At 49.2% G+C, this 26,248-nt stretch overlaps 2 protein-coding genes across 6 annotated transcripts in view; both read left to right on the plus strand.

Annotated features, from left to right (window-relative positions):
• Positions 1 to 21,224, plus strand: part of ATG16L2 (autophagy related 16 like 2) — a 64,164-nt gene extending 42,940 nt beyond the window's left edge. For 4 of the 5 annotated variants that reach the window (XM_053385317.1, XM_053385318.1, XM_053385320.1 and 1 more), the window contains 7 exons: positions 2,624 to 2,695; positions 4,994 to 5,114; positions 6,406 to 6,511; positions 10,896 to 11,045; positions 12,901 to 12,948; positions 13,912 to 14,013; positions 19,689 to 21,224. In XM_053385317.1, the coding sequence (XP_053241292.1) occupies positions 2,624 to 2,695; positions 4,994 to 5,114; positions 6,406 to 6,511; positions 10,896 to 11,045; positions 12,901 to 12,948; positions 13,912 to 14,013; positions 19,689 to 19,776 (687 nt within the window). In that variant the 3' untranslated portion in view covers positions 19,777 to 21,224. The remainder of the gene's footprint in view (positions 1 to 2,623; positions 2,696 to 4,993; positions 5,115 to 6,405; positions 6,512 to 10,895; positions 11,046 to 12,900; positions 12,949 to 13,911; positions 14,014 to 19,688) is intronic. The other variant, XM_053385319.1, reaches the window with a different exon arrangement.
• A 2,955-nt stretch (positions 21,225 to 24,179) lies between these two features.
• ARRB1 (arrestin beta 1) overlaps positions 24,180 to 26,248 on the plus strand; it is a 123,448-nt gene continuing 121,379 nt past the window's right edge. The window contains exon 1 of the mRNA XM_053385327.1: positions 24,180 to 24,634. Coding sequence (XP_053241302.1) covers positions 24,615 to 24,634 — 20 coding nt within the window. The 5' untranslated portion in view covers positions 24,180 to 24,614. The remainder of the gene's footprint in view (positions 24,635 to 26,248) is intronic.

Consider the following 26,248-nt stretch of genomic DNA (forward strand, 5'->3'; position numbering starts at 1 on the left):
TTCCAACTCTGCAAACCTGTGATTCTATTATTCTAGGAACTGCCTACCAACCGTACCTCCAACTTATAGGGATCGAGCCGCACTCTGTTAGCATTGTCATTTTGACAGATCAGGTAACAGAAGAAGGAAAATGCCCTCTCTCTGACATAGTGTGCTGACCTTTAAAGCCCAAACAGCCTCGGTCCAGTATACCTGAAGGAGCGTCTCCACCCCCATCGTTTTACCCGGACACTGAGGTCCAGCTCCGAGGGCCTTCTGGCGGTTCCCTCCCTGCGAAAAGCCAAGTTACAGGGAATGAGGCATAGGGCCTTCTCAGTGGTGGCACCCGCCCTGTGGAACACCCTCCCACCAGATGTCAAAGAGATAAACAACTACCTGACATTTAGAAGACATCTGAAGGCAGCCCTGTTTAGGGAAGCTTTTAATGTTTAATAGATTATTGTATTTTAATATTCTGTTGGAAGCTGCCCAGAGTGGCTGGGGAAACCCAAACAGATGGGTGGGGTATAAATAATAAAGGTAAAGGTAAAGGTACCCCTGCCCATACGGGCCAGTCTTGACAGACTCTAGGGTTGTGCGCCCATCTCACTCTATAGGCCGGGGGCCAGCGCTGTCCGCAGACACTTCCGGGTCACGTGGCCAGCGTGACAAGCTGTATCTGGCGAGCCAGCGCAGCACACGGAACACCGTTTACCTTCCCGCTAGTAAGCGGTCCCTATTTATCTACTTGCACCCGGGGGTGCTTTCGAACTGCTAGGTTGGCAGGTGCTGGGACCGAGCAACGGGAGCGCACCCCGCCGCGGGGATTCGAACCGCCGACCTTTCGATCGGCAAGCCCTAGGCGCTGAGGCTTTAACCCACAGCGCCACCCGCGTCCCATAAATAATAAATTATTATTATTATTATTATTATTATTATTATTATTACCCCTGGTATTTGGAGCAGGCAGTGCCCAAATGTTATGGAAGGGCTGAACTCCTGGTGTGAGACAGTTTCCAGTGGGGGCTCTTTGGAAAGGGGTGTTTCCTGCCCACGTCCACCAGGGGGCAGCAAGGGGCTTCCTGCAGAGGCTGTTGCCATGCCAACGCGGTCCTTTGCCATCATCATTCCCACCCCACCAAAAGAGATTTCTCGTCCTCCTACGATAAGAACCAAAGGCAGGGAGGATGTGGGGCTCCCCACCGGCCAGCTGCAGCCGTCTGGTGGAAGGGACTGCAGAATGAACTTTATTAGTGGGATGAATGGCTGTCCCAAAAGTCAAACAAAGTCCGTTTCGGGGGCCTAATCTGACCCCTGTGACAGTTTATACTTTATTTCCTGGGGTAAAATCCTAAAAAAAAAAAACCCTCAAGAATTTCAGTCCTAAAGAAAGGTTAACAACTTTGGTTGGCCCTCACGGCCCTTCACTTCCTCAAATCTGGCCCCTTTGAAAAAAGTTTGGACCCCACTGTGCTAGGCTGTTGGAAAAGAACCAGAGAGAAGTACAGAAGGAAGCCCTTTGGGCAGCCCTCCTCCAAACAGGGGTTCTGCTCCCCACAATGAGTTCTCCTTGTAGAATCATAGAGTTTGAGGGGTACCCCGAGGGTCATCTAGTCCAACCCCCTGCAATGCGGTCCGACATGAGAGCAGAAGGGTGGACTAAGCAGATGGAGAGATGTTGGCTTCCCTCGTACACCTAGAATGTGGGGAAATATCAATTTCCATGGAATGGCAAGAGTTTCAGGGGGACAGACATGCAGAAGGGCCTCATTACCCAGTTTAACTTACAGAATCCATTGCAATTTGATATTGTTGTTGTTGTTATTATTATTATTATTTGAATTTATATACCCGGAGGTCTTAGGGAGGTTCGCAGAACAAAATCAAAATCAAAACCAATCAATCAATCAATCAATCTTTATTACGGTCCAGAGACCCAACAAATTGTTACAAAGCAATGCACAATTCAGACAGCCTACCTCCAGGTTAAATAAGCATTTTGTTCAGAATAAAAGATAGGGATCATTGGTTCTTGCAACCACTGATAAAAACTTCGCCACTTCTAATGTTCTAGTATTTGTTCGGTCTTCCAATAGGAACCTGACATAGTGAGCCTCTGGTTTTCCCGGGAAAGGTACCAGCAAGGGTAATATCAGTTCAGCCCTGGCTTGCAAAATCAAAATCAAAAACAGTAGTGATTGCCATTTTGTTTTCCCCCAAAGTCCCTGTTCCAAGGTGCTTTCTGAATTTTGGGGAATTCAAAATGGTTGCCGCTCACTGGCAGCTACCATGATAGTGGGCGGCAGCTGAATATATACAGAGACCCCACACGCTTCTGCAGAGCGGGTCCAGCCAGCAGCTTATTTTTCTATTTTACTGTGTTAAATATCTCTTCAAAGTAAAAGTAGTGACTGAAGCAGACTTGTTTAAAAAATATATATTAATGAAGCTGGTGTCCATCCCTGCTTTTAATCCTGGACTACGAGGGGAAACATTTTTTGTGAGTCGTTTCGGTTCAGCCCCACTTGCCCGTCTTATAGATCTTGAAACATTCCCAGTGCCAGGCCAAGTCCCACAGCCAGGGCAGAGCAGAAGTGGCTGGTCTGATTCCTCTCCAACCTCTCTCTCCTTCTGTCCCCGGCAGGGATTTCACGTCTTGGCGGCTACATACAACAATGCTGCTCAGCTATGGAAGGTTGACGACTGCCGTTTCAAGGTGAGATCGGCTGGGTTCCTTTCGCTTGCGGCAGAGGGATGCATTTGTGCAATGGGAAACTATTAAGCCAGGTTTCAGGGCCGAGGAAGGAATCTGAACCCACTCTTTATTGTGGAATCGGAGCAAATGGCAGTCCATGGGAAAGCTGAATTGCCATTTGCTCCAATTCAGCTGCGGAGATCGGCTTTTCATGGGGAAAGCAGCAAGGGCAGGGGGGAACGCCAGCCCTAACATGTGACATGATAAAAGTTTACAAAATTGTGCCTGGCCTTGAGAAAAAAGATAGAGAAAAGTTTTCCTCCCTTCCTTGTAACGCTAGGATTCATGGACACCCAGTGAAGCTGAATGTTGAAGATAAAAGACAGTACTTAACGCAGTGCATGGTTAAACTATGGAACTCCCTGCCACAAGAGGCAGTGATGGCCACCAACATGGATGGCTTGAAAAGAGGATTAGACAAATTCATGGAGGAGGAGAGGGCTGTCAATGCCCATTAGCCAGGAGGGATATGCTCTGCCTTTCAGGTCTGGAGGCAGCAGGGATTCTGAATCCCAGTTGCTGAAAACCACAGGAGGGGAGAGTTGCACTTGTGCACAAATTCTGCTTGTGTTATTTATTTATTTATCAAATTTTTATACCAGAGGTCTCAGGGCAGTTCACAGAACAAAATCAGAATATGAAGCCACAATATATATATACAATCAAAATAAAAACAGCAACCTAATAAGAACCACATCTTCCGCAGAAACTGCTGCTTGCCTTCTATCACTGTGCCATTGAGAGCGTGCTCACTTATGGCTTATGTGTGTGGTACGGAAGCTGTACTACCCAGGACAGGATGGGGTTGTGCAGAGTTGTTAAGGCAGCAGAGAGCATTGTTGGCTGCCCACTCTCTACCTTAGAGCAGATTTATGACACAAGGTGCCATAGGAAGGCACTGGACATAGTAAAAGATCCATCGCATCCTGGTCACTGTCTCTTCGAGCTCCTGCCGTCGGGACGGAGATACAGGACGATGAAGACAAGAACCAGCCGTCTTAAGAACAGCTTCTTCTCCAGAGCGATCTCGGCCCTGAATGGGAAGCCTAGACTTTGAAAGTCATCTAATCTTCCTTGCTGTACTATACTGTATTGTTTTAATTAGTGTTTGTATGGAGCAGTCAAGTAATTTCGTTGTCCCCGAGAGGGGGCAATGACAATAAAGATATTATTATTATTATTATTATTATTATTATTATTATTATTATTATTATTATTTTAAAAGGGCATAGGATGTCAATCAGGTCAATCAAATACCTGGTTGAAAAGAAACTTTTTCATGGGGAGCCACTGCAGAGAATGCCCCATTCTTGTGTTGTATATACATAAAGTATCAAATGTGGTGACAGTAATAATGATACAACAAAACAGCAACACCACAGACTGGCTTATAAGTATAAAACCAAATTTACTAGAATAATAACTAGAATAGAGGTAGACTTGTAACCATTCAAACAACAAACATACTAAGGTGCCATGTGCAAGACAAAGCCTGTTTTTCAAAGATTGAACTGGATGAGATGGTCTTCAATGGGTCTTGAGTTGGAAACACAAAGCCGTGTGCGTGGATCGATCACGGGAAGGCAAATCAAAGCCACCGCGCTCGTGAGAATAACGCAAGTGGGCAAAAGGAGACCTGTTCTCCGGATATATTACAGGTTTCGCTACAAGCTTCATCAGTCCGAAAAGCAAGTCATACAAAACGGTTTGCTCAGGATAAAGAAATATTCACAAGTATTCTTGTATTGCCACTCTCTGAACCTCTCAAGGAGGAGGCACACGAAGGGGGTCTCAGAAGATGATCTCAGGGTCTAAGTAGGTTCATATGGGAAGAGGCAGTCCTTCCGTAATGGGCCTCTGGTTGGAGACTGTGAGAACAGGACGCTGGACTAGGTGGACCGTTGGCCTGATCTATCAGGCTCCTCTTAGAGAGCCAGTGTGGTGTAGTGGTTAAGAGCAGTGGACTCGTAATCTGGTGAACCAGGTTCGCTTCCCCGCTCCTCCACCTGCAGCTGCTGGGTGACCTTGGGCCAGTCACACTTCTCTGAAGTCTCTCAGCCCCACTCACCTCACAGAGTGTTTGTTGTGGGGGAGGAAGGGAAAGGAGAATGTGAGCCGCTTTGAGACTCCTTCGGGTAGTGATAAAGCGGGATATCAAATCCAAACTCTTCTTCTCAGAGCTTCCATTCTTCGTGTCCGATAGGAGGAGCACTGAAAAGCAACCAATCTCTTAATGCCCCCAATTCTTCTCTTGCCTAGGAGGTTCTGACGGGGCACACGGACAAAGTGACCGCTGCCAGGTTCAGAGCCACCCGGCACCAAGCTGTGACGGGCAGCAGGGACAGGACAGTGAAGGAGTGGGACTTGACCAAAGGGGCGTGTAAGTGATGGCTGACTCTTCCGGTGGGGATGGAGGGCCTTGATCCAGCATTATTATTATTATTATTATTATTATTATTATTATTATTATTATAATTTCTATACCGCCCTATACCCAAAGGTCTCAGGGTGACTCACATAAAGTATCAAATACATAAAATCAAAACCAACAACCCAATAAAAAAACCCCAAGGATGCAGCATTTTAAAAAAGGGTACAGTGGATGCTCGGGTTGCAAACGTGATCCGTGCGGGATGCACGTTCGCAACCCGCAGTGTTCTCAACGTACAGCGGCGTGTCTGCGCACACGCGGGTTGTGATTCGGCACTTCTGCACATGTGCAAAGCGTGATTTGGCGCTTCTGCGCATGCGCAACCGCCGAAACCCGGAAGTAACACGTTCCGGTACTTCCGGGTTTCAGCAGTTCGTAACCTGAAAAAACGCAACCTGAATCATCTGTAACCCAAAGTATGACTGTATAGGATGTAGATCAAGTCAGGCAAAGGCCTGGTTGAAAAAGAATGTTTTTGCCTGGTGCTTAAAGGTGTATAGTGAAGGTGCCAGGTGAACTTCCATTGGAAGAGAATTCCACAGATGGAGCCACTGCAGAGAAGGCCCCGTTCTCGTGTTGCCACGAGAGGAGGAGGCACACGAAGGAGGGCCTCAGAAGGTGATCTCAGGGTCTGGGAAGGTTCATATGGGAAGAGGCAGACCTTGAGGTATTGCGGTCCTGAGCCATTTAAGGCTTTATAGGTCAAAACCAGCACTTTGAATTGGGCCTGGAAACTAGTCGGTAGCCAGTGCAGTTGGACCAGGATTGGTGCAATATGCTCAAACCGTCTTGCTCTGGTGAGCAACCTGGCCCCTGAGTTCTGCACCAGCTGAAGTTTCCCAACCTTCTTCAGAGACAGCCCTAGGTATAACGCAGTAATCTAACCTTGAGGTTACCAGAGCATAGACAACAGTAGTTAGCCTATCCCTGTCCTGATAGGGGCGTATCTGGGCCACCAGCCAAAGCTGATGGAAGGCACTCTGGGCCACTGAGACGACCTGAGCCGTAAGTGACAGCAAAGGATCCAGGAGGACACCCAAGCTACGAACCTGCTCATTCAGGGGCAGCGTAACCCCATCTAGAGCAGCCGACCTCTCAGCCATCTGGTCTGAGGAACCACCCACCAACAGAGCCTCAGTCCATATCTGGCTGCACCCTGGCTGTGTAGTTACGGGGGGCAAGCTCTATCCAGAGGCCCATCTCCTTTCCCTGACGCGACTGTCTATGGCTTTTCTGGCAGGCTACAGAACCATCGACGTCTTCTCCTATTGCAACGATATTGTGTGTTGCGACACCTTCATCATCAGTGGACATCACGACAAGACCATCCGTTTCTGGGACAGCAGGTGAGCCCACCAAGCAGCCAGATGACAATGCAACCAGGGTTGCGCCTTGTCGTTTGGCGGGGCCTTTTCAGTTGTGGCACGAATCTTTTTTTCATTACATTATTTTACTTGGTAAAACCTGCACACCAGCTGACAGTTATTTTTTTTAAAAAATGCATCAAAATGGTTTACAAAGAGAATAAAACAATGAATGTTTGGTAAAAGCAACTGAAATGATAAAATAAGCAAGCATTCTACATGTCTGGCTAGGCTTTGTCCAACCAAAAGTGTTTTAAGCAAGGGCCAAAAAGAGAACGGTAATGTCAATAGGCAGGGAGTTCCAGAGTGTCACAATGAAAGACTGATTTCTTTGAAATGTAGAACCGCAGTTATTTGGAACTGCTGGTTTCTGCATCTTGTCCAATGTCTTCCCAATGAAGATTTAGGCTCCATCTTCATGCTCTTTCTTCCAGCTTGTCGGAATGAGGGCTGCTGGGCTTTCCCCTTCTGCTCAGAAGGGGACTGAGACTCCCTCTCCATTTCCATATTTCTCATTGCATCTGGTCGGCCCAGTAAGAAATGTATGCAGGACTAGATAGGTCTTCATTCTCGTCCAGCTTCAGAGCTCTATTTATTTTCAAGTTTCCCTGTTTATGATGCATCTGATGCTTCCATCCAATAGTAATAATAATAATAATAATAATAATAATAATAATAATAATAATAATTTATTATTTATACCCCGCCCATCCGGCTGGGCTTCCCCACCCACTCTAGGCAGCTTCCAACAAAATATTAAAATACAGTTATCCATCAAACATTAATAGCTTCCCTAAACAGGGCTGCCTTCAGATGTCTTCTAAAAGTCAGATAGTTGTTTATTTCCTTGACATCTGCTGGAAGGGCGTTCCACAGGGCGGGCGCCAAGACCAAGAAGTCCTTCTGCCTGGTTCCCTGTAGCCTCACTTCTCGCAATGAGGGAATCACCAGAAGGCCGTCGGCGCTGGACCTCCGTGTCTGGGCTGAACGATGGGGGTGGAGACGCTCCTTCAGGTATACTGGACTGAGGCCGTTTAGGGCTTTAAAGGTCAGCACCAACACTTTGAATTGTGCTCGGAAACGTACTGAGAGCCAATGTACGTACTGGGAGCTTATTCTATGATACATTTGTTAGTCTTCAACATGCCAAGGCTCTAAAAGGTACAGGTAAAGGACCCCTGGATGGTTAAGTCCAGTCAAAGGGGGCTCTGGAGTTGCGGCGCTCATCTTGCTTTCAGGCCGAGGGAGCCAGCGTTTGTCCACAGACAGTTTTCTGAGTCATGTGGCCAGCAGGACTAAACTGCTTCTGGCACAACAGAACAGTGTGACGGAAACCAGAGTGCACAGAAACACTGTTTAGCTTCCCGCCCCAGTGATACCTATTTATCTATTTGCACTGGTGTGCTTTCGAACAGCTAGGTTGGCAGGAGCTGGGACAGAGCAACGGGAGCTCACCCTGTCGCAGGGATTCGAACCACCGACCTTCTGATCGGCAAGCCCAAGAGGCTCAGTGGTTTAGACCACAGCGCCACTCTCTATCCCCATCCTTCCTTTCATTTATTACTGCTGCTGTCTTTGTTCTCGGCTGGGTCAAAGAGTGGTTTGGTGCAATTATTGTTTTTTACCATCATTGTTTATTTGTCTGTTGCCTTTCCAGAGTTAAAACTATGCTCGAGGCAGCTTACAACATGGAAACATGGGCGTAATTACAAAACTATAAGCAAAGTACAGTGGTACCTCGGGTTAAGTACTTAATTCGTTCCAGAGGTCCGTTCTTAACCTGAAACTGTTCTTAACCTGAAGCACCACTTTAGCTAATGGGGCCTCCCGCTGCCACCGCGCCGCCGGAGCACGATTTCTGTTCTCATCCTGAAGCAAAGTTCTTAACCCGAGGTACTATTTCTGGGTTAGCGGAGTCTGTAACCTGAAGCGTATGTAACCCGAGGTACCACTGTAGTCATAAGCAATAAATAAAACCAAGAGTTAAACAATCCCCACCTAAGTCATAATAAGATATAAAAACATTACTATCGGTAACAGCAAAATTAACACCTCTGAAATTAAAACCTGACCCCTCAACAAACCTCCCTAAGCAATTCCCTCTAACTTGGAATCCCTGTACTGCAGGGGGTTGGACTAGATGACCGCTGGGGACCCTTCCAACTCCAGAAGTCTCTGAGGGCCGCACCTTCCCCACCAGCCTCTTAACAGACAAGCAACAGGTTGCTGTTACTGCTGCTGCTATTTCCGTGCCTCACCTTCCCTATTTATAGCTGCTGTCCTTTGACGGGCCTGTACTGCGTGTGACCCCCCCAACCGCCTCTCCTTTGTTACTGAGTTCTTGTTCTGTGAATCAGGGAGGTCAGGATGCTAATGGATGTTCTGCTGCTTTGCCTGCATCCCTATGAGCTCAGAGTGCCATTCTCACAGAGGAGAGAGATCCTTAACAGAAAAGAAAAGGTCTGTGTGTGACGGCCTCTGAGCCAGGGAGATGCTTTTGTTGTTTAGTCGTTTAAAAAACCTTTTAACCAAGGATACAGGAACTTTTTCAGCAAAAGCTCCATAGAAATGAATGGGAGACGCACAAGAACATGATTTCTTTACAAAATTGATGTACAGCTTGATCGTAAAAACAAACAAACCTCAAAGCAGTTTACAACCCAAATTTGTCCGGTTTACAAAAAGAGTGAAACAACGCAACTGTTAGTAAAAACAATCAAAACATTCAAAAAGTGAATTCCAAATGCCATTAAAATTGGAATTCATTTTTATAAACTGTGTATTAGGTTAAGTTTCTTGCTGTTGTTTAGTCGTTTAGTCGTGTCCGCCTCTTCGTGACCCCCTGGACCAGAGCACGCCAGGCACTCCTGTCTTCCACTGCCTCCCGCAGTTTGGTCAAACTAATGTTCGTATCTTCTAGAAGACTGTCCCAGCATCTCGTCCTCTGTCGTCCCCTTCTCCTTGGGCCCTCCATCTTTCCCAACATCAGGGTCTCTTCCAGGGAGTCTTCTCTTCTCCTGAGGTGGCCAAAGTCTTGGAGCCTCAGCTTCAGGATCTGTCCTTCCAGTGAGCACTCAGGGCTGATTTCCTTCAGAATGGAGAGGTTTGATCTTCTTGCAGTCCATGGGACTCTCAAGAGTTTCCTCCAACACCAGAATTCAAAAGCATCCATTCTTCGGCGATCAGCCTTCTTTATGGTCCAGCTCTCACTTCCATACATCACCACTGGGAAAACCATAGCTTTAACTATACGGACCTTTGTCGGCATGGTGATGTCTCTGCTTTTTAAGATGCTGTCTAGGTTTGTCATTGCTTTTCTCCCAAGAAGCAGGCGTCTCTTAATTTTGTGACTGCTGCCACCATCTGCAGTGAACATGGAGCCCAATAAAGTAAAATCTCTCACTGCCTCAGGGAGATGCTAGGGGTCTGCATTTCATCTGCTCAGCTACCAGCCCTGCCTCTTCCATTGCCACAAAGGGATATCCTTCCTGGAGACTCTAATTCAGTGACTCCCAATTAGCTGAGTACTGCAGATCCCCTGTTTTCCAAAAGCCAAGCTACGGACTCTCTACTTTTGAAGATGTGGATATCTCTGTGGTAGTTTTTGTTCCCTGAATGGTGCCACAAAAATCCTCCAACATGTCTCAGCGCAAAACCCAGAGCGCTGGAATGTCATGGGAAGAAAGCACATTCCTCATGTCTACCAGCTTTAGGATGCCCAGAATTACTATGCAAATCATCTGAAGAAGTGTGCATGCATACGAAAGCTCATACCAATAACAAACTTAGTTGGTCTCTAAGGTGCTACTGGAAGAAATGTTTTTTATTTCGTTTTGACTACAGCAGACCAACATGGCTGCCTACCCATATGCAAATTATGTTAATTACATGCAAATCAAGTTCACTAATTGCTTGCAGCTGTCTGGCTATTAATATGTTTGTAGTATGTAATCCTCAGTGTTAAATAAACTGCCTGGTGCTGTTATTGTTTTTAAATCATTATTATGCACCATTCCTGAATTAACTCATTCATTTAGATACCACTTAATGCCAAAATAGGTGTTTATAAAAAAACTGTTATGCAAACGTTAAAGTAAAAACCTGCAATTAAAATATGCACAGATAGAAGCAATTGCATGAAAGCATTAAAATATAAGTATTTGTAATTTAAAATATGCAATAAAACAACCCTATGAAAAACAACATAGCAATTTAAACAGGAGTCTTTGGTCCAGAGTACGTGCACCAATAGGGACACCTCTGGAAACCGGCAGAATGCCACTCCAGATGGGGCTCTCATATTTCAGCAAGATGTTCAACGACAACATGGTAACTCCACAATGTGCCCTGCATCTTTTTCCTCCAGAGATCCCCGCTGCACACAGGTGATCCCTGTGGAAGGCAAGGTGACCTCCTTGAGCATCAGTCCCGATCAGATGCACCTACTGAGCTGCTCCAGGGACAACGCCCTCAAAGTCATCGACCTTCGAATGCACAACATCCGGCAGGTCTTCAGGTGAGGAGCCAGGGACCAGGGGGCGGGCACCTGGGCAGCACTCAGCCAAATCAAGAGGAGGTCAGGCTTGGGCATGGGAGGGCTCCCTCTCTTTGGCGATCCCTTGAGATTGTCTTCCATAAACATGGTTTTAACAATGAGTCCGTAAATGACTGTGGAGGCCAATGCTGGATCCACACGTCCTTCCACAGTGGAGACCTTGGTTTCCGGGTGGGAGTTTATCCCGGTGAGGGTGTGCCAAGCATACCTTCCTCTTGGCACGTTTCTCCCTTGCGTCCTGAGTTTGAGTGTCTTCAAAGCCCATGACACCTTTGGTAAAGGCTGTTTTTCAACTGGAGCGCTTGCAGGCAAGTGTCTCCCAATTGTTGGTGTTCATACTACATTTTTGAAGATTTGCCTTGAGAGAGTCTTTGAACCTCTTTTGTTGACCACCAGCATTACGCTTTCCATTTTCAAGTTCAGAATAGAGTAGTTGCTTTGGGAGACGATCATCAGGCATCCGCACAACATGACCAGCCCAACGAAGTTGATGTTGAAGAATCATTGCTTCGACACGGGTGATCTTTGCCTCTTCCAGTACAGAGCCCATTAGGCTCCACTTTGCCCGCTGCCCATCACCTTGATTCCAGCCTCAGTTCCCATCTGTAAAATGGGAACATTGTGACCCACCTACATAGGCCTGTTTTGAGGTGGAATGTGACAAGGACTGCATCCATACATTTACCAGTGTTGGGATGCCAGAGCTGAATCTGTGCAGGATCAGGCCTTCCGTAAGACTTTCAGGATCATGTAGGTTTCAGGTGTGCATTTGCAACATGGCTTGCTTGCACAGGGGGGAATCTTGCATGCAGATAAGTGCCATGGATATAATAATAATAATAATAATAATAATAATAATAATAATAATAATTAAAAAAAAAAATGCCGTCCAGCCACTCTAGGTGGCTTCTAAAAAAAGATTAAAAATACATTAAAACATCAGTCATTAAAAACTTCCCTAAGCAGGGCTGCCTTCAGATGTCTTCTAAACATCAGATAGTTGTTTATTTCTTTGGCATCTGATGGGAGGGCATTCCACAGGGTGGGTGTCACCACCGAGAAGGCCCTTTTGTGACTCCTTCAGACCAGCTGCTTGGCAGGATGTGAAACTCAGATATTAGCATCGTCGGATTTGAGTATGACCACAGGAACTGGCTCAAAAACGAGAGTCCTCTCCAAATTTAATGGCAGAACTGCACAACATGAGGGTACCAGGAAGTTCCAGCCCTGCATGATCCTGATTGCGCTCATGGAAGAAGAGGGACCATTTTCAGAGAACCATCCGGCTTGGAGGAGAGTTGATCTTCACACCCACTCCCCTTCCTTCCAACCCCCTCCCCATCTCTGCATCTGTAGCTGTGAGTTCAGCACGTTCCTCTGCCAAAACAACGCGTCGTTCATTTCACCCCAACTCAAAACTGAACATGGACCTCTCAGGTTGAGAATTAAAGTTGCTTGCAAGATATTTTCCATCCAGGATTCAGCTATCAGCATCAGGGCCTCCTGCCTTCAAAGAAGAGGCTAAAAGCACCCAAAATATTCTTTAGCTCAGATTGCAGTTGAAGCCGGAAGAGGATTTCTGGTTTCTCCTTGGTTTGAGGAAAGAGCTCGGCCTGTTTCCAAACCAAACCCGCAGGCAGGTTTCTCATTTCTGTTCCTAACAGGGATGGATTTTTAAGATCCTTTGGTTATCGGGTATCACAGGAAAATCTGACCAGTATATAAGTCGTTGAAACATGTGAACCTGGATGAGATGTCTCACTTTCTGTTCGCACGGAGTTGGCATGGGTTCACGACAACCTTTTTGTTTCCATAGGGCTGAGGGATTCAAGTGCGGTTCCGATGGGACCAAAGCAGTATTCAGGTGAGTCTCTGGCGCTTTGGAGTAAACAGGTAAGGAGATCATCCAGCTTTCCCCAGCCAGCCTGGTAACTTTCAGATGATTTTCACTACAACCAGTGCCGGAATTACATATAAGCCAAACAAGTTATAGCTTAGGGCCCCACTCTCTTGGGGGCCCCCAAAAAATTTAAAGGAAAAAAACACCTGGATGTTCATTTCCAAAATATAAGATAAAAAACAAATAAAATAAAACCTACATACAGCAACAGTGCTTTCTGTTGTGTAGGCTCCTATGATATAAGTCATGGGCCCCGCCTGCTAGCCTGCTCCCTAAAATATCACTGGTTTGCTCCTTTCTATATATAAAGGGACACAGGTGGCGCTGTGGGTTAAACCACAGAGCCTAGGGCTTGCCGATCAGAAGGTTGGCGGTTCGAATCCCCACGACGGGGTGAGCTCCCGTTGCTCAGTCCCTGCTCCTGCCAACCTAGCAGTTTGAAAGCACATCAAAGTGCAAGTAGATCAATAGGTACTGCTCTGGTGGGAAGGTAAGCGGCATTTCCATGCGCTGCTCTGGTTCGACAGAAGCGAGGTAGTCATGCTGGCCACATGACCCGGAAGCTGTACGCCGGCTCCCTCGGCCAATAAAGCGAGATGAGCGCCGCAACCCCAGAGTCGGCCATGACTGGACCTAATGGTCAGGGGTCCCTTTACCTTTACTTTTACATTCTGCATGGACTGGCTGCATGGCAACATCTGCAAATGGCTTTAGATACCTGTTAGGTCCATAAATTACCATATAGCATATATTCAACACAAAAAACAGCGACCACTTGTTGTTGGCAAAGGACAGCTGGACATATAAAGGGCCCCATTACCTTCAGGAGCTTAGGGCCTCATCAAACCTCAATCCAGTCCTGGAACCAGGTATCCCTCTTCTCCTTCATCCCACTAATTGACAGACATTCCTTCCCTCTTTCTCCAGCCCCGATAAAAGCTATGCCCTGGTTGGCTCCGCAGACGGCGCTCTGTACCTGTGGAACATGGAGACGGGGAAGCTAGAGACCAGCCTGCCTGGAGTGCACAGGTGAGAACCTTCATGGGGTTGCAGCATGCCAAAATCCAGATTTTTTGAAAAAAGAGCCTCTCCCTTTTATCTCAGGCTGTCATTTCCCCAACACACTTAGCTTTAACAAGAGTACAGAACCATGCCATCTGCCGAAAGGATGCTGACGTGCATTTAACTTGCGCGATTCCAACTGTGCTCTTGAATGCAGGCTGGTTGAACTTGTGCAAGTCAAATTATCCAAGCAAGGCAAGGAGCTTAAAAGGTCACAGAATCACAAAGTTGGACGGGATCATCCGAGATTCATCTAGTTCTACCCCCTGCAATGCAGGAATATGGAGTTGTCCCATACGGGGATCAAACCTGCAACCTTGGTATTATCAGTACCATGCTCTAACCAACTGAGCTATCCTTTGGGGTTACCCGGTGCTTAAAAAGCTTTAAAGGTCTCTGCTTTGCTTGGATGATGCGACTTGCATGATTTGACTTGTGCAATTTCAACCAGCCTGCCTTCAATGCACGAGGCCCACTCGGTGTGCATCGAAGGCCACTGTCCCCTAGGAAATTTCTTTCCTGTCCTGGCACTGCTCACAGCTGCAACCTGGCCCCACTTAGCCATCCTAGAGGGAAGCGTGACCGCTTGACTATAAAAACAACCTCAAAGCAAAAACAATAAAGTTATCAATAAGAAAAACGAACAGCGAGATAATGCAAAACTTTCAAAAATGAAAATAACTATCGGCTAAAAAAATTATGTTGAGGGGGCTCAGAACTTACAGGGTTAAGAGTTCTGAGTGATGACGCCTCACATTCTGAGGGCGGGCAGAGAACACGGAAGGGGCGTGGATTTCTCCGTGTGCTTTCAGTCTGCGTGTTAGGCTCCATGGAGAAAGGAGCAACATGAGCTGCGTCTCACCGGGAAGATTTACGATGTGTTGATTTGTACAGCAATAAAGACTTTAAGATAAGGAGAGCTGCGTGTCAGCCTGAGTTATTGCCACCACACGACAGAACGTTCCTGCTTCTGCTTCTGCTGTGTTTACTCTGCTGGAGTCAAAGGTTCCAAGGGGGAAGAGCAGAGCTGCGCGGAGGAAGCACGCCGGACCCCCTGGTCAGATCTGACCCCCCGCCTAGGTTATGGGAGACCAGCAATAAAGATAAGCAATGTTCGTGCGTGTGAGGAGGCGGCAGCCGGAGGCCAGCGGATGAGAAGGCCAGCTAAGGAGTAGCTGGAGCCAGCCGAAGGGAGCTCGCTGGGAAGGATCTGCCGGACCGGGAGGTACCTGTAAGTAAGCTGGGCCCCCGGGGAGAGATGGCAGACAGCCAGAAGTCGTCAATCCCTTTTGATAAGGTGGACGGGAGCAAGCCCTGGGCCGGGAGAAGGCAGGCACTGGAGAGAGTGGGAGCCAGGCCAGAGGGGGCTGAGAATTGCTCTGAGGAAGCACCATGCCCAGGAGGGGCTGGTGGATGCCCAAGAAGCCCAGAGGGACGCCCAGAGGGGGCCAAGAGCTGCACAGAGGCTGAGGAATGCCCAGAAGGCCCAGAGGGGGCTGGGACTGTGTTGGAGGGCTGCCGGAATGCCCCTACATATGAGCTGCATGCTGCAAAGCTGCTGGAAGCTGGGAAGAGGAAAGCAGTGGCTAGCTGTTCCTCTGGAGGCTGTGCACCCAAATTTGGTGGTGCAGGCCAGAAAGGCCATTCCAAGAGTCTTGAGAGTGCCCAGGCTGTTTGGCAGGAGCTGAAAGGGGTTTGCAGAGAAACCACAGCAGAAGCCAAAAGCCATTTTCCCAACGGCAGAAAAGCCTCGAGGAGGTTTGCTGCTGGAGAGGTTGGGAGGGCAGAGAAGACCAAAGGCACTAGGCGATGTTTTGTTTGTGCCTCGGCTGAACACCTGCGACGCAACTGCCCACAGAGAGCGAGAGAGCCAAGGCAGGATGCGCCCAAGGTCGTTTCCCATGGGAACCAGCCCGGGAGAAGAGGCCAGCGTGGAAAGTCCCAGGGTCGGCCGGAAGGGGATGAGAGCGTTTTTCAACTGTCTGCGTCGATGGCGGTTTTGGAGAACACCTGCAGCGAGAGCTCCAAGGTCGAGGGCAGCAGGAAGTCAGTTGCTAAGGCAACAAAGAAGGACAACTCCAGAGGGGGGAGGGTCCTACGTTGGGTTGTTGACTCAGCTGCGAATGCCCATTTGGTAACAGCGCCACCTGATGGACAAATGTGGAACTGCAAAGCTGTTTCAACTGAGAAAACTGTTAGATTTGCTACAGGTGCACAGGGCCGTGTAACCCATATTTCTAACTTGTTTGTCTCTTTTTTACAGGCTGAATTGAAGGTTTATGTTCTCCCTGAGATAAAACATTGCTTGCTGTCTGTACCTTCTCTTTTACAGGAGGGATATTCTGTGAGGTTTGAAAACAATGTTTGTACAATTTCCAGAGGTGGAGAGCAACTGGTACGTGTTGAAAGAAATCAGAACAACCTCTTTGTTCTGGAATCACCACTGGAGGGTGAGGGGAAAGCCACTGACCACACTCATGTGTCGTGTGCTTGCGTGTGGCACAAGAGGATGTCACATGGGTCCTGTGAGGACGTCCAGATGTTATCAGAGTGCACCAAAGGTTGCAAGGTAAAAGAATGTGGTAAACCTTTGAAGTGCAAGGCTTGCAGGAAAGCCAGAAACAAGGGGTTTAATGATCCCAGTGAAGAGAGAGTCACCACAAAGCCTTTTGAGCTTGTGCATGCAGACCTTGTAGGTATGCCACAGCCAAGTCTGGGCAAGGCCAAGTGGCTGATGGTGCTGACAGATGATTTTAGCAGGAACGCATGGGCTTTCACGCTGAAAGCTAAGGAGGAAGCAGTGCAACTGATCAAAGATTGGGTTGCAGAGGTGGAACAGAGGTTCTCCACCAAGGTGCAAGGTTTCCAGTTTGACCGTGGTTCAGAGATCACTGGGTCTGCTCTAAAGGGTTTCTTTCGCCAGAGGGGGATACGTCACAAGGTGACTTCTCCTCAGAAGAATGGCGTGGCAGAGCTGAGGAGTAAAGCTCTGGTCCGAGCATCCGAAATCCTACTGGATGACTCTGGTTTGCCTCACAGTTTTTGGGGGGAGGCGGTAAAAACGGCCAATTTCACGATGAACAGGTGCTACAATGCAGTGGTAGGTGACACCCCGTATTTCCTGCTTCATCGGCAGAAGCCGCTTGTGCATTTCTTCCGCACTTTTGGTTGCAGGGCCATGGTGCCTGTACCAAAGTGGTTGCAGCAAGAAGGTGGTCCAAAGTACCAGGAAATGATCTTCTGTGGATATGAACCCGCGACCAAGGGGTGGAGATTCGCATACCCAGAAGGTGATCAGACCAAGCTTCTGGTCAGTAAACAGGCTGAGTTCTTTGAGCAGGATGGTTGGGCAAGGCGCAAAGTGCGCTCTGACGTTCACTCAGATTGTCTGTCTGACTCTGAGGAGGAAAGAGAGCCAGAGCCTGAACCTGCTGGTGGAGACCAGGTCCCTGAACAGAGTAGGGCGTCTCCACAGGTTGTTAAGAGAGTGTCCAAGAGTGAGCCCTCATCTCCTGTGCGCATAATGGAGAAAGCTCACAGACGTGTCAAGTCAGAGGGGGAGTCTTCTGATGAGGAAGACGCACATGCTGGCCCCAGTGGGTCAGGAGAAGAACCCCAATTTGTGCCCAGGCGGTCTTCAAGGGCTACAAAGGGAATCCCACCTGAGAGGTTTCAGGTCACAAATGCGTGGGTTGGTTTCGCACAGTGCGAACCTGAGGTTTGTGGGGTTCAACAGGTGCCTGACAACGATGCCAGGAAGGGGCGAAAGGCAATGGGGAAGGTGTTGAACACTCAGAAGTCCCCTCAGAACGTGATTCGAGAGGGGGTGTTGAGGGGGCTCAGAACTTACAGGGTTAAGAGTTCTGAGTGATGACGCCTCACATTCTGAGGGCGGGCAGAGAACACGGAAGGGGCGTGGATTTCTCCGTGTGCTTTCAGTCTGCGTGTTAGGCTCCATGGAGAAAGGAGCAACATGAGCTGCGTCTCACCGGGAAGATTTACGATGTGTTGATTTGTACAGCAATAAAGACTTTAAGATAAGGAGAGCTGCGTGTCAGCCTGAGTTATTGCCACCACACGACAGAACGTTCCTGCTTCTGCTTCTGCTGTGTTTACTCTGCTGGAGTCAAAGGTTCCAAGGGGGAAGAGCAGAGCTGCGCGGAGGAAGCGCGCCGGACCCCCTGGTCAGATCTGACCCCCCGCATAAATTAAAGCACACATTGATTTTCTAAACATCTAGGTAGATCTGTCTAAACAAGAATGTTATTAGTGGGCACTGTAATAAGTACAGCGAAGACGCCTGCCTGACATCAAGAGGCAGGGAGTTCCACAGCCACATGGCGGAACGGGTGTTTTGCAGCGCCTGTAGCAGTGCTTGTTCCGCCGGTTGAAGTGGTTGAGTCGCCACATGCGGCGGGAGGTGATCTCATAGGTAACCTGGTCCCAAAGTGTTAAGGCAGCGGCTCCCCGTCTGTGGAATGTTCTTCCCAGGGAAGTTCACCTGGTGCCTTCATTTATACACCTTCAGGCGCCAGGCAAAAATGTTCCTTTTTAACCAGGCTTTTGGTTGATCTTATTGACATCCTATGCCCTGGTGGGGTTTTTTGGTGGGGGGCTATTGGGTTGTTGTTTTTATTTTTACTATGTATTTTGTGGTTTTAGATCTTGATTTTATTCTGTGAACCGCCCTGAGACCCCCAGGTGCTGTGGTCTAAACCACTGAGCCCCTTGGGCTTGCTGATCAGGTCGGGTGGTTCAAATCCCCGCTATGGGGTGAGCTCCCGTTGCTCTGTCCCAGCCCCTGCCAACCTACCAGTTCGAAAGCACACCAGCGCAAGTAGATAAATAGATACCGCTGCGGCAGGAAGGTAAATGGTGTTTCCGTGTGCTCTAGTTTCCATCACAGTGTTCCGTAGCACCAGAAGCGGTTTAGTCCTGCTGGCCACATGACCCGGAAAGCTGTCTGTGGACAAACGCTGGCTCCCTTGGCTTGAAAGCGAGATGAGCTCCACAACCCCATAGTTGCCTTTGACTGGACTTAACCATCCAGGGGTCCTTTACCTTTTTTTTGCCTAGAATTTGTGGACATTTGTGATATAGGGCGGTATATATATTAATAATAATAATAATAATAATAATAATAATAATAATAATAGTAATAATAATAATAATAATAATAATAATAATAATAATAATTGTAAAGGTAAAGGGATCCCTGACCATTAGGTCCAGTCGTGGACGACTCTGGGGTTGCAGCGCTCATCTCGCTTTACTGGCCGAGGGAGCCGGCGTACAGCTTCCGGTTCATGTGGCCAGCATGACTAAGCCACGTCTGGCAAACCAGAGCAGCGCACGGAAACGCCGTTTACCTTCCTGCCAGAGCAGTACCTATTTATCTACTTGCACTTTTGATGTGCTTTGGAACTGCTAGGTTGGCAGGAGCTGGGGCCGAGCAATGGGATCTCACCCCGTCGCGGGGATTCAAACCGCTGACCTTCTGATCGGCAAGCCCTAGGCTCTGTGGGTTTAACCCACAGTGCCACCCGCGTCCCTAATAATGTAGCACCCTCTTAATATGGTGTAAGGAGTGGGTGTGATATGTCATCATGGTGCCTCTCTGTTTTCCTTCCTTGTGCCTGCAGCTCACCTGTGAACGCTGTGGCCTGGAGCCCCTCTGGAGCCTACATTGGGAGCGTGGACCGAGGCAGGAAGGTGGTCCTCTGGAGCTGAGCTCTTGCCCTGCGGCCACGTGGAGATGAGGACAATATCAGGCTCCTGTCTCCCTCTGAGCCTGTCTGTGTCTGTTGCTGCTGGTCTCTGGGCTCAAGAGAATGTCCAGGGACGTCACAAGTCTGTGGGCTGGCTCCCCATGTTCAAGTAAGCACAGACTTCTGTCTCCAAGCAGCCAGAACAGGAAAGGAAAGGGTTGGCCTGGCATACAACGCCTTTAGGTCCGAGAGAAGTGACTTCGGCCATCACGGAGGGTCTGCAAAAGGCAAGGCAGTTCCCAGCTTTTGCCTGCAGACTTTTGGTAGCTGAGACGGCTTTGCAAGAGAAGTGGACAAATTTGAGAGCAATCGGTGGAACCTAATCATTGCTGGAAATAATAGCTATACAGTGGTACCTTGGTTCTCAAACTTAATCCGTTCCAGAGGTTTGTTCCAAAACCAAAGCGTTCCAAAACCAAGGCGTTCCAAAACCAACACGCACTTTCCCATAGAAAGTAATGCAAAATGGATTAATCTGTTCCAGACTTCTAAAAACAACCCCTAAAACAGCAATTTAAAGTGGATTTTACTGTCTAGAGACCACTGATCCATAAAATGAAAGCAATAAACAATGTACTGCAGTCACACAATCAATCAATCAATCAATCAATCAATCAGTAGCTGAACTGGGTTCCACACAGTCACAGAAACTAAACAAAAAAGCTGTAAAAACAAAAACACAAAATAAATACCAAAAACAGACAGACCTCAGCGTAACACTCAAAACAGAAGTGTGGCACTCAAATCTGAAGTGTAACACTCAAAATGGAGCATGTTCGGCTTCTGAAAAATGTTCGCAAACCGGAACACTTACTTCCGGGTTTGTAGTGTTTGGGTTCCAAGTTGTTTGAGTTCCAAGGCGTTTGAGAACCAAGGTACCACTGTACTTCAAAGTTTACTGCAAGCTGCCAGGAGAACTTTGTTGCCGGGCAGGAAATAAATATGGTTAGCATTAAAAGAAGCAAACGAGCATCCTTCTCCAGAGGCAGTGTACCTCTGAATTGTAGGTGCTGAGGACAAGGAAGTGAAGAAGGTAACCAGCCTCCTGCTTTGCATCCGAACAGCCACTTTTGGAAACAGGATACAGTTCAAGATCGGAGACAGCTAGCCAAAAGCAGGTGTAAGCGTCTGAGAATAGCCACACGTGCCTTGTGAGTCTTCCTTTGCACTATAGTTCCAGCAAGTCAGAGGCAGAGGTTGGGCTCGATGACCTTTAGTGGTCCCTTCCTACCCTGCAATTCTGTGATTAAGCAGCCCTTTCCCCCCTTGTGTGCCTGGTGGCAGCTGGAATGGCGTGCCAGGTGAACCCAGGTCCAGTCCCCTGAAGCAGTTCTGACGTCCAGCTTCCCAGCTGGCTGAGAACCATTGATTCACTTCTCGGGCCACCTGGGCCAATCCCAGGCTCCGATGCTTGGGGAAAACACTCCTTGAAGAAACCGATGCCTTTGGAACTCCCTGCCACAAGACAGGGGAGAAAATCCTGTGGGAGTCGGAGAGCAATCAGATGGCCTTTATATTGGGTGATGGGAGACGGAGCGACAGATTATGGAGCACTTTGTCCTTAGGGAAGGTAACTGCAGACAAAGAGAGTACTGTAACAGACTACACATTTTTCCAAATTTTGAAATGCAGTTTTCAATTTTTTAAAAAAATGAGAAAAATGTATGTGGGTGCTTTTTTTAGGAGGGGTGCTGAGAAAGCATTTGGCTCTTCTGTGTGTGTGTGTAAAATCCACAGGAAATGGGAGAGAATAAAGATTGAGCACATGCAGAATTGACATGGAACAGAACTAGGCTGGTCAACAGAGCTGCAGCTAGAAGCTGGTAGAAGCTCCTGGCATCTCTGTTCAAAGCACATGGCATCTTTGCTGCCGGCCTGGGAGAGCTGCCTCCATCAAGAAAGGCAGTCTTGGGCTGGCTGGCCTGATTCTCTCCATGAGAGACCACTAGATCCTAGACCCGTGTCTACGCAGAACACATGCTTTGAGTGCAGAAGGCCCCATGTCAAGTCCCATCGTCTCTAAATTATAAAATGGATCTTGGGCAGTAGGACAAGGAAAGAGCGCTTGCCCAAGGTTTTGGAGCTGCTGCCAGCCAGAGCGTGCAAGACTGGGTTAGATGGGCAAAGCGTCTGAGTCAGGCATCCAAACACTGCACTTCCTGCCAACTCGAATCAGTCAATTCCTGTTTTCTCCCCGTTTCTCATTTTTCCATAGTTCACATTTCTGGATCAGTTTGCAATTAAAAAAAAGAATAACCCAAACATGTGTTTTTTCTCTTAATATAGAGGTTTCTGTATGCAGTTTTGCCTAATGAACATATTTTTTTGCAAACAAATGCAATACATCATTTGGCTGGAATGTAGCCTGCTGTGAAAAGACAAGGAATTGGATCCCTTGCTCCACCCTCTTTTGGCTCTGGCCCCGCCCACCTCTGGCCCCCACAAGGCTGCCCATTAAGGAATGTGGCCCTTGGGGGGATGAAAAAGCTCCCCCACCCCCTGATATATTGCTAAACAGTAATCATATTGCCTGCCACACACCAGCAGCTTCCGGGTGGGTTTAGAATTCCGAATGTGTAATTCCAATATTTGCATCTGATTTGCATGCAGGTGGTTTTGGGTTCAAATCCTGCATCTCCAAGAAGGGCTGGGAGAACCAGTCAGTGCAGGCATTGCTGAGCTGAATGGGCCAATGATCTCATACCGCAGTTTCCTATTCATTCTATTTAATTGGGTTTAGATACTGCTTAATCATCACAACTGGCAGCTTAAAAAATAAAATACATGTCAACATTCCATGCCTGGGTAAGGTAGCCTGAACAGAAAGTATTTTTAGGTAAAGGTAAAGGTACCCCTGCCCGTTCGGGCCAGTCTTGCCAGACTCTAGGGTTGTGCGCTCATCTCACTCTATAGGCCGGGAGCCAGCGTTGTCCGCAGACACTTCCGGGTCACGTGGCCAGCGTGACAAGCTGCATCTGGCGAGCCAGCGCAGCACACGGAACGCCGTTTACCTTCCCGCTGGTAAGCGGTCCCTATTTATCTACTTGCACCCGGGGGCGCTTTCGAACTGCTAGGTTGGCAGGCGCTGGGACCGAACGATGGGAGCGCACCCCGCCGCGGGGATTCGAACCGCCGACCATGCGATCGGCAAGTCCTAGGCGCTGAGGTTTTACCCACAGCGCCACCAGTATTTTTAGCAGGTGCCAAAAACAATACTGTGAAGGGACCTGCCTTAATATCAACGGGCAGGGAGTTTCCAGAGCGGAGGTACGGCTGCATTCTTTGTTCCCACCCTGCATATTCACAAGCGCACACACTCTCTCTCTCTAACCCCCACAACATGTTATTTGCAGCTGGGCTCACTGGCTTGAGTTACGCACTTTGGGGTGGTCCTTTGCGCTTGTAAAAGGGCAGGCGTCTGGCCTGCCCTGTCTTCGTTCAGGGTCTTCCATCACATCCTCATTGCTTGGTTTCAGTGAAAGTGCAAAAACAAGAAAGCTTTATTGACAGAATGAGAGCATTTCTCACGGACTCCACTGGGGAAATTCCTGCCCAGGTGTCTGGATTTCAGACAATATCAGAGGAGCAGCAGCAGGCACCTCGAATCCTGAGGCATGAACAGGCAGATGCCAACCATTAGCGGCCGAGTCTCTTACTCTCGGGTCGTGGGTTCAAGCCCCACCGTGGGCGAAAGATTCCTGCATTGCAGCGGCTTGGAATTAGATGACCCTCAGGGAGGATTGCCACCTGTTCTTTCTAATACAGAATTGTCCCAAATTTCAAATGTCAAATGCTACGTCCTGTATTGATTTCTCCGTTATTTCAGGTCCCCTCTCTCCCCCAAGTCAGGGGTCCTCTCCAAATGCATGTGTTTGAGAGGGTGTGCGAAAGGCCATGCATTTAAACTCTGGGTTGCCAAGCAGAGACAGATTCACACATTCCTGTGTGTGTGCTGGCATGCGTGCGACAAATTCCAGAGGGTCACGCTGCAATAGGCTGTAATGGATTGCTTTGAAGTCACTTCAGCACCAAAGGGAAAAAATATCGCCCCCCAACCGCCCCTCCCAGTCCTTTATTTTGCCAGGACCGAGTTAGCAACCCCCCTCTCGGGTCCCTCCCAGCTCTACAATCCTACGCATCTCCCCCCCCCCGCCCATCTCCCTTCCTCAAAAGCGAAAATCCTAGCAGCCTGCCAGCCTCGCTCCGCGCGCCCCTTTCCGCGCCGGGGCATCGTGTGAACGCTGTCCCGCGTGTCAAGATCAGGCGGGCAGGGCGGGGACGAGCCATCCTTGGGATTGGGGTTTTTTTGTTTTGTTTGCCGGCTCGGCGGTCTGCCGCTCGTGACGCGCGCACGGAGGAGGGGAATCCGGGGCGCGCGCCTGGGCTGCTGCTTGGCGGCGCCTCCTCCTCCTCCTGCTCGCCAGCGGCCGGTCCCTACGCGGCGGCGGCGGCTGCGCTCCAATCCCGGCCCGGAAGAAGGCGGCGGCGGCGGCGGCGCGGGGGAGGCATGTCAGGGCGTCTCTAAGCGGGCAGCTCCCTCTCCGCCCCCGCGCGGACTCCTGCTGCGAGGCGGGCGCCGCTTCCTCTCCTCTCGCTCCGTCGCTGCGCTGCGCTCTGGCTGCGGCTGGTGGCTCCCGACGCGCAGCATCCGCCGCCGCCGGGCGGAGCTCCGTCCCTGCCCTGCCCGGGCTGCGCAGGCCGGGAGAAGCCGAGCCCCATCGCCCGCCGACGGACGACCAAGGAGCGCGCCCCCGTCCCTCGCTTGCTCCGCGCCCGGCAGCCGAGCCGCCAGCCGAGGCCATGGGCGACAAAGGCACCCGGTGAGTGCGCCGCGCTCCGCGGAGAGGGAGGATGGCTGGTTGGGGGTCTTTCTCGGGTGGGGGCTTCACAGGGCCGCGCCTGGAGGGAGATGCGGGTCCGGAGCGGGACTGCGGAGCAGCCGCGCTTGGGACGCGCGTCGGGCGCGTTCTGACGAGCGTTTGCGCCCCGGTATGGGCGACGTGGACCCAGCAGCAGCAAGCCGCGGTGTCTTCCCACCCGGAGGCGACCGTACGCTGCACTACGGGTCCTGTCACGTTGATGCAGTGTGTGCGGCACGTGTTTCGCTGCGTTCGCACTTGATACACGTGCGCAAAATGTAACGTGTGAAGAGGTGGCGCGGGTGGCGCCGGCGGGGGGCGTTGGGGGACAGCTCGGGAATGGTGTAAAAGGGTACCTGGAAGTTAGGAACAGCTCCGCAGGTGCATTCCAAAGTAAATCGCGCTGGTTTTGGTGTAGGTTCTTCCTGAGTGTGTGTGTATCTGCTTTGCTTTGCAGCCTCGCATGAGTAGCACCAAAGAGTTCCTGCTTTTATGCAAATTTAAATAACAACAACAACACCACTAATTCTCGGGAGAGCCAGAAAAGAAGGTTGGAGGGGGCGTCCAGGCCAGGCTGGTATTCGGAGCATAGGAAGTAGCTGCCTTCTGTTGAGTCAGATCCCTGTCCTGCCTAGCTTAGTATTGCCAGCACTGACTGGCAACAATGGCGCTCCTGAGCATCCTCACCCCTGCCTAGAGATCAAACCTGCCCCCTTTGCCTTGCAAGGCAGATGCTCTACGGTTGAGCTGTGGCTTGTCTGCCGTAAGGTCAGGAGTCTGTGGCGGGATCAATGCTGCTCATGTGCCGCACAACATCATTGGCACAGATATGCCAGCCTTTATTCCTTTAACCAGGATTCAGATTTTCTGTTGTTGATATTTAGTCCTTTAGTTGTGTCCCGACTCTTCATGACCCCATGGACCAGAACTTCCCCTGCCTCCTGCAGTTTGGTCAAACTCATGCTGGTAGCTTCGAGAACACTGTCCCACCATCTCGTCCTCTGTCGTCCCCTTCTCCTTCTGCCCTCCATCTTTCCCAACATCAGGGTCTTTTCCAGGGAGTCTTCTCATGAGGTAGCCAAAGTCTTGGAGCCTCAGCTTCAGGATCTCTCCTTCCAGTGAGCACTCAGGGCTGATTTCCTTAAAAATGGATAGGTTTGATCTTGCAGTCCATGGGACTCTCAAGAGTCTTCTCCAGATTTTCTGTAGAAAAGATAATAATATATCTATATATATAAAATTGCCCACGACCTGCTGGTGATATTAAGATCTCGCCCAGAAGCCTTCCATGTCTTGTTGGCTGCCAGTTAGTTCCCAGCAAGGGGTGAAACGACGTTGTAACTAATTGGGGCTGCATTGGCCCAACAGGCTCTGGCAGGTTGGAGGCTGATGGCTTTTATATCGCTCTGAATCATTTACGTTTTTATTTTTGCGGACCTTGGCCATGATAGTAAAACAGAACCTCCATGTTCAGGGATAGTATACCGCTGAGAGTTGGGGGCAGGGGAGGTCAAGGGAAGTAGTACAGTGGTACCTCGCAAGACGAATGCCTCGCAAGACGGAAAACTCGCAAGA

Source organism: Podarcis raffonei, chromosome 4, assembly GCF_027172205.1.
Source record: "Podarcis raffonei isolate rPodRaf1 chromosome 4, rPodRaf1.pri, whole genome shotgun sequence".
Classification (NCBI taxonomy): Eukaryota; Metazoa; Chordata; class Lepidosauria; order Squamata; family Lacertidae; genus Podarcis; species Podarcis raffonei.